The 8,216-nt window shown below is 36.7% G+C and overlaps 1 protein-coding gene across 2 annotated transcripts; it reads left to right on the top strand.

Annotated features, from left to right (window-relative positions):
• The first annotated feature begins 1,803 nt into the window (after positions 1 to 1,803).
• On the top strand, positions 1,804 to 8,212 carry LOC117327223. Of its 2 annotated transcripts, XR_004532600.1 has the most exons (6): positions 1,804 to 2,067; positions 3,883 to 3,959; positions 4,732 to 5,005; positions 5,436 to 5,589; positions 6,378 to 6,616; positions 7,035 to 8,212. XR_004532600.1 is itself a non-coding variant. In XM_033884105.1 (5 exons), the coding sequence occupies exons 2-4, from the start codon at positions 4,739 to 4,741 to the stop codon at positions 6,413 to 6,415; spliced, it is 459 nt and encodes a 152-aa protein (XP_033739996.1). In that variant the 5' UTR covers positions 3,464 to 3,959; positions 4,732 to 4,738; the 3' UTR covers positions 6,416 to 6,616; positions 7,035 to 8,212. The 2 variants fall into 2 exon arrangements, 1 of the variants encoding a protein (XP_033739996.1); XM_033884105.1 differs by lacking the exon at positions 1,804 to 2,067 and having other exon boundaries at positions 3,464 to 3,959.
• The last annotated feature ends 4 nt before the right edge of the window (positions 8,213 to 8,216 follow it).

Here is an 8,216-nt window from a genome sequence, read left to right as displayed (position 1 = left end):
TTAATGACACTGATGAAATAAAACAGATAAAATTAATCGAAATTTTATAAGAAAGTGAAAAACTGTCAATCCGGCTAATAAGTAGTGTAGTTACCTATAATATATAGAGAAATATCATTATGCGGTATGATTAAAGCGTCATAAGCCTCCAGGATGTTGCCACCCGCTGTGGATACGGAATAACGAATACATTAACCTATTTCTCTCGCATAAATCATAGACATGTATGAATGAATACATATTTCCTTTTCATCTTCGTGTACATGGATTTCAATAACACGACTCCAATAAACCCCCTGGGACGAATTTGATGGGTAGAAGAGCAGTGTTCGACAGGACACTGCCCCTTCACAGATTGGTCAAGATTTCAATCTACAAGAGGAAAAGACACACTCTATTCAAAAGTAGCCTATTGAGCCGGATTTCAAACTTAAATATGGAAAAATATTATATTCTACACATAATTGGCCTAATGCGTCACCGATATTTACTGTGTCTGTCTCTTGGTGACTTCGTCTTAAACATGTCCTTTACAGAACGAGTTAATCATACAAAAGTAGTTATTGCCTTCCGCCGAGCGCGTGGAAACGTTAACTTAGATGACAATCTAAGGCGTAATGTTACCTGTGATATTGATGGTTTCCCGCTACAGGAGAGTTCCTATGTTCCACTTCCTCCACGTCGCCGGTAATGGACCCATTGAAGGGTTTTATGGACCCGAGTCCGCGGATGGAGACGTTAATAATAATCCGACCATTTAGGGTTTATGTGGACAGCTTCTATCTCTTCATCTCCGTCAATAAATTGGGATCCGTTTTATAGCTTTTCTCGTCCATAATCAATATAAACACAGCTTTCCTGACGATTTTGTTGACATCTTAGTCCGTGGAGTGATGATAAGTTTCCCTAATTGACTCGGAGTGCGGTAGTTTAAAGGGCGTTGTTCAGGAATAATCTTTGATATGTGATATCACAGTATTTACAAGACAAAACTTATTTTACTCGTATTAAAAATATTCTTTGCACTCTACCTCCCAGCCAGTAACGCCCACTTTTGTATTTTTGATGATTTCCTGAACATTTGAACTCATTACCAATGATTTATCAACAGTGTCTATCTGTAATCTGCTGTCCAATAATATATATGTATGGCTATAGATTAAAAAGTAGATCTTATTATCATATGTTTTATCATTATTACAACCTAATTCACTCAATTCAAACCTTCTTGATTTACATCTAGTGCTGAATTTCCATAGCACATCAAGATGCGGTTGTCCGCTTTCTAGAAAAATATTATGATTATATTTAGTTATTTAGAGGTTTCAACTTTATTAACCCCATAAAATATCTGGATTTACTTAATACAGCATTGCAATAACATGCATGTAAGATCTGTATACTGTATATGTCAATTTTGGTCAGTCATGATCCAATCTACTTTGTAAAATGACCACTTGTTTGACGCTATAAGCGTGACTGAGTGGGTAAATAGGTTGTTTTTGTTGTTGTTTTGTTGTTGTTGTTTTTTGTTGTTTTTGTTGTTGTTTTTGTTTTTTGTTTTGCATTTACCACACTCCTCTCCAAATATAACACTAATGACATCCCTAGCAACCATAGGTTCACTCGGTGAACTGTTTGAGAAATGCGCATATCTATGGTGGCTCGTTAGGGCCAAGTATCAAATCTCGCATTCTCGCACTCTCGACCTTAGGTCGAGAACGCGAGAATGCGAAAACGCGACGGCGAGGGAGCGAAAACGCGAGAATGCGAAAACTCGACGGCGAGAATGCGAAAACGCGACGGCGAAAACGCGAGATTAATCTCGCACTCTCGCCGTCGCGATTTCGCTCCCTCGCCGTCGCGTTTTCGCATTCTCGCGTTCTCGACCTAAAGTCGAGAACGCGAGAACGCGAGATTAGTCATTAACGGCCGTCCTCGCACTCTCGCTCCCTCGCGTAAGGATGTTCCCATAATTTCACATGCGTATTTAACCAAAAGCGTCTGGAGGATCGGGATGCTTCACCGCGCGCCTTTACAAGATGGCTTCAACTTCTGAAAGTACAAGTAAGTACCCCTATCAAGAATTTTTTTTACATATTACACCTTTGCATTGAAAGTATTTCAACCTTCGTTGTTACTACTAGCCAAGGAATGTATTCCCTGCTATCTGGCCATATTAAAACGACCAGAATCATTCGGGCTACTCGACCACCTGTCCACGTGGCTGGACTGATTTTTAAAATCAAACTTAAGATGTCATACCGTGTATTTAGTTCGTGTAATATTTTTTCCTTAGGATTCATTGATGTAAAAAAAACTTTGTTAGATTTGTCGGTTTGAAATGACTGTTGAATAGTATGCATATATTGGCACTGACTGCTCGCAGAGGACTGCGTGCTGTGAGGCGAGGCCAAAAAAGTTAAATTAGCATTTCAAAAATCTTCTCTGCTCCCAAACAGTGGATTCAAATACGGTACTCTTCATAGATTGAAAGGTCTTATAGGCCTATTAGGTCTTTAAACAAATTGTGAATTTCATGACCCTGTCCCTTGGGTCTCGGGTTTCCCCCGGGTAGGGGCAAATTTTACTGTAGTTTATATACATATATAGGGAACACATAATATTTAGCATTATTTATTCAATTGCCATAGAAAATAATATAGTCTAAACCATACTAGAACTATCAGTATGGGATGGCTGTTGAATAGTACATACATTGGACATTGCACACAAGCCCCTGTGTAAATTGGCATTGTCTGACCCCCAGGGACTTGAGGGGAGGGGCGAAAAGTGCTCAAATTGACTAAAATTTGAAAAATCTTCTCTAGCTACTTCTACCTTTGGTCAGAGACATATATACATATATATCTCTGCTTTGGTACAGTATATGGTGGATTCAACTTCCATACATGGAAGGGTCTGAAGGTCTAGTATCTTTTACCAAAATTATGAATCATGGTATGGGTCTCACATTTCTCCCTAGCTGCGATAACGTAGCTCTGGACGACGGACGGATAATTTTTGACAGATGGTCGTCTGCCGGAGAGCAGTGTAGGCAGGGTATGAATATTCGTTCTAATTTCTCCCTAGAGAGGGGATAAGGTATAATTAGTTCATATCACTATCAGAATTCAGGTGACCTGTCTGACCATAAGAAGGCCCCTGGGCCACTTCCTTTTTCTTATTGGCAAAAACTGAAATCTGGGTTTTTTAACAGTTTGGGATCTAGGCCTAATATTAAGTATTACCCGCTCTCTTCAATATGGCGGTTCTTACAAAGTTGACAGCTACGTTTCAGACTCCTACTTCATGAATTGTCTTACAAATATGTGAGTAACTAATTGAGAGCTGTATTCAGTATTTGTTTAAGAATTGTACATTATCTGTAATAGCACATTCTGTTTACAATGTCAAATGAATCTCAAAGGACTGGTAGCTCATCAACTACCATACTGTACCTTACAGACTAACCTACCACAGGGTGTATAATGTTAACACTTAAACAGGTGATGTTTGGCCTTCGATCATTGATGTACATTATCAAGCAAGTGTCCAAATATCTGGACCTGACAATTATTTACACAGATCCTCTGTGATTTATGAACTAAAATGTATAACTTGGTCAGAGCATGATAAATCTGATGAAATGTTTCAAAAAGGGTCAGCATTTAGGGGATAGTACGTTGTTTTGAGTGGCTATACTGGCAATTAGAATATGAAATTTGGTTTGAACTCGAGACCGATTGGATCAGCATTAAAAAGAATAGTGATAGTCTGGAAAGAGGAATCACAACTATAATTTTACTTGACCTTAGGTTGTATATTTTTATGTTTGTCTGAAGATTGTATTTACTGCACTTTTAAGAAATTTGTTCACAGTTGAAGTTGATCCATTTGAAGTCATCCTGGAGAAGATTGGATGTGGCCATCTCACGCAATCGTTCAAGGATGACATGGTAAGAGAGTTGAGTGGATTTGATAGTAGTACATGTATATAAGAAAATGTAATATGTCCTCGAAAGGTAGATTATAACAAGATAATGAAAAACATTGCTGCAAGGCCTTTCTGCTCTCCCAGGCTACTTCAGGCGGACTAATATATATATGCAATATTCCTTTAAATCGCTACATGCCACACTATAACCATATATAGCATTGTTTGAGATTTCCAAATAAAACAAATTGAAAATGAACATTATTTTGACATTTGGTCTAATCCAACCAGGTGAGCGATACAATGCTCGATACGATTCTTGTTAATAAAGTGTCAAATAGGAAAATTTTCTCCCACACCCCACAGGTTCTTTACTCTAGAGTCTAGGTAAGAGATGAAATTGGTTTTGCTCTACCTATAAAATGTATAGAAAATTATTGACCGATTCAGTATCGTCACTCTAGGTTCTGCATTTCTTAATAATATTTTGATGAAGGTACATGTATATACACAGAATATCTCAGACATGTTCTTTTTTGTATCAGCCAGGTTCCAAGGTCAATGTTGAGGTCACAGTTGCTCCTGTATAACCTTATAAAATCCTCAATCATCAGTTTTTCATACAATTCATGTTTTAATATTTCAGTGACACTTTCAAATTGGTGGAAGGGTATTCATGCATATTAAAAGCTATTTTCTAGCCGCAGATCAGATTCTTTTTCTTTTAAAAGTTCAGTTTGTAATCATTTCATTGGTCCACAAATCCATCAATAGATATTTTTTTCATGTTTCAGAGGTCTTATGGCAGAGATATGTGGGAAAATTTTTCAGGGTCAGGAAGGGCAGAACTTTTTTCGGCATGACCTTGAAAAATTATCTCAAGGATTCTATGAACTGTCAGGCAAACTGGTTGCCTTTTCCCTCCTCCATGGTGGGCCAAGTATACCAGTTCTCCATCCAGCTGTTGCAAATGTTGTGTTAGATGGAGATGTTGCTATGGAGACAGAAACATTGCCCTTGTTGGAGGATTGTATCTTCGACTGGGAAACCAGAGAGAAATTAATTCTGGTGAGTTGATATGATCTACATAATAAATCAGTAAACTTGGCTCATTTAACAATGTAGTATACTGGGTTAAGCAACACAGTCTTCTTTTTTAAGCAAATAAATGTACAAATTGGGATAAGTCAATTTTCGTCAAAAAATCATCTACTTCTTTTATAATTTGAATAACCTTCATCCTCATCAATATCTTCTTCATGCTGGCGGGGACTTCAAATTTACTTTATGTGCATATTCATTCCACCTGAACATGTGAATATTGTAGTATGATTACCTTAAATTCGAACTTTGTTGAACGTCATCCTTGAAAACCATTTCTAGAACACTGATATACTGGAGTATAATAAATATAAAAATATGATTTTGCCAGTATAGGTACATTGAGTGGTGTGCTATAAAACGTTCTTACATAAATAATGTTTTTTTTTCTTTTTAGTTGCAGAATACACTTGATGAAAAGCAGTACCACAATCAACTGGATAAAATCAGTGACTGGTGCTTGGAACAGAGTTTGTCTATCTCTAATTTTAGACATTTTGAGAAAAAACAACAACTAATGGACATCCTAAAAAAAATGAAATTTTCTACCGGTAAGTCAGAGCCAAATGTTTTCCAGCTAAATTAAAAAAAAAATGCAAAATAATTCTGATGATTCAAATATTATAAAGTCCATGGTAAACAGTGAAGCTGCGGAAGGGGGGAGACTATAGTTTTCCTCATCAGCTCTCTGTACGTACATAACGCCAAAAGTTGACAGTGCTTCAACCCTTGATCAAACTGAACACTATTCAAAAAGGAAGATAATTTTTCACACATGAAGTTTCAGGGATGTCGGGTCACTCACGTGCGGTTAGTTCAATTCATTTTGACAGTCAGTGTGTATAGAGTCCTTGGTAAGAACTTGTGTCAGGCATGGTCAACTGTAGACAAGAGAGGCAATTATAATTTTCCTAAAATTCAACATAATTTCTATCAAAATTCAGACGCTATAAGTTCTTGAATTTTTAGCTCACATGGTCTAAAGGACCAAGGTGACCTTATGCCATACCGTGGCTTCCAGCGTTGGTCTGTCTGTCAACAATAACCTTTGTATGTTGATATATATTGATAAGATCTTCGAGTTTGAAAATGGAAATGATTCAAAAGTAATCTAAAGAGTTATTGCCCTTGGTAATACTATTAATATTAGCTCACTGGTTATGAGTAACCCTGAGCTAATGCTGTACCCCACTGCCTGCGTCCATGTCAGCGTCCCACCCCAAAGTGAATATAATCCACCATAGTTTCCTTACATGGATAGTAACATACATATATATTGACCTTGTATAGGCATACAACAGAAATATGCACATGTATCAATGTGTCTATTACATTTCAGAGTCCAGTCAGAATTTTTTCAGTTCAGGAATGGATTGAACAAAGTGGGAAGACTGCTAGATGCAGTCCAACTGGCCTCAAAGTCTTTTCTTCATCTCTTCACCCAGACCAGCAAAGCTCTACGGTTCAGAGACATCGGGGAGCTTTATAAGGTGAACTGGAGTCCTGATGGATCCAACAATAAGAGGCAGGAGGAAAAGGCTTTGTATTGTCTAGAAGCTTTTCTTGCCTATTCAGAAGGTTATTTACATTATGAACACATACCATTTGTATCTATAATGGCATATAGATTTTAGTGTAGAATATTCTGCCAGACCAAAATGTGTTTCAGAATACAAACTTTCACCAGCTTTAAAATTCAAGCTATAAATTGAAAACTTAATCCGAGCTGCTCAATATTTAAATGGTTATATTGCATTACAGTGTATAGTTGATCTGTATGTTCAGCTGCAAAACATGAATTTGTTTAATGAACTGATGATCTTTAAGCATTGAAACATTGAGGGTATGTTTGTATTGTTTGAAAGATTTCTATATAAGTATCACATGCCCTGTATTCTGCAAAATGTTTTTTATGATATTTATGTAGCAATTGATACATGTAAATGTATTAGAAAAATATATCTGTGACAATAGTATCTTTAATTTTTTCTCTCAGGGGGATCCACAGGGATTTCATTAGACGAGGTGTTATCCTTTTGGACTGGAGCAGCAAGCATTCCTCCACTAGGATTTGAAAAATCTCTGGAAGTGTCCTTTGGAAGCACTAAACAATTTCCAACAGCCCACACCTGTGCCCTTATATTAACAATATGGCGTTGTTTCGATGATCCTGACGAGTTTCAGGATACAATTACAAAAGCAATAAAATGGGCAGGAGGTTTTAATCGTTTGACAATCAAAACATTTTCATGACAGCAAAGTTTCTTAGATTTTAAAATTGTGTTCAAGGCTTTCATTGCATGTTGTGCCAATTTTTTTAGATCTATAGCAGCTAACCTCAAGTGAAGAACATTTATTTAGGCCCCTGCCGGTGAAACTGGAGATCAATGTATTTGTCTCCGTCGTCTGTCTGTTTGTCCGGAAGTTGGCTTCCTGGCAAAACTTGAGTGAGAAGTGATGAATGATACAAAGTGGGATTGAATCTGTGGTCAAAATGTCAACTATGAGATCACTGTTACTGAATAGACTTACTACTTAATAGATATGTATGGTCAAATTGATAACCTCAATATTAGTCGTCTGATTAATATTTTGTAATGGCATTAAGGGAATTATGAAGCAAAGTTTATAAGAAACAAATTGAGAACCAACTGACCTGTGGTCATGTAAAGGTGAAGGTCACTGGTTCAAGATTAGATTTCGCATTTTGTGGAAGATAAGATTTTAAGACATGAAGAAAAGTATGTCAGAATGACACAATAAGTCAACTAACCTAGGGTCAACAAGTGTTATAACCTGTTGGTTGAATCCCTCTACCCAACATTAAATTAGGAGACAAATGTGTATAGTTTGCAATCTGATTTCGCATGTTGTCATTTTCCATAAGCTTTTCCTTTAAAAATAGCTTTTAAATCATGGACTCATTTCAATTTAATCAAATGCGATTGCGCAACAGATCCAGTTTATATTACACACATTAGGTTCAACGTGGTAAGACTGGATATAATTTCAATTACATGCTATTTTCAATGATTTAGAGAATTTTACTGACAATTTCATTTGATTCCAATGCAGTGTCTTCAGTTGTTTACAAGAAAGGATGAACATTAATATTCTGAGTGTTAGCTTCTTTCTTTGATTGATGTTCAAATCAAATAAAAAATAAATTTGGAAGATA

The sequence above is a fragment of the Pecten maximus genome, chromosome 5, assembly GCF_902652985.1.
Source record: "Pecten maximus chromosome 5, xPecMax1.1, whole genome shotgun sequence".
Lineage (NCBI taxonomy): Eukaryota > Metazoa > Mollusca > Bivalvia > Pectinida > Pectinidae > Pecten > Pecten maximus.
This window is presented reverse-complemented; position numbering and strand designations above follow the sequence as displayed.

Bases quoted from the DNA above. Each gene is read 5' to 3' on its own strand.
- LOC117327223 (XM_033884105.1), top strand. From the start codon at position 4,739: ATGGCAGAGATATGTGGGAAAATTTTTCAGGGTCAGGAAGGGCAGAAC. The intron at 5,006-5,435 runs GTGAGTTGATAT...TTTTCTTTTTAG, and splicing joins CCAGAGAGAAATTAATTCTG to TTGCAGAATACACTTGATGA. The intron at 5,590-6,377 runs GTAAGTCAGAGC...ATTACATTTCAG, and splicing joins AAAAATGAAATTTTCTACCG to AGTCCAGTCAGAATTTTTTC.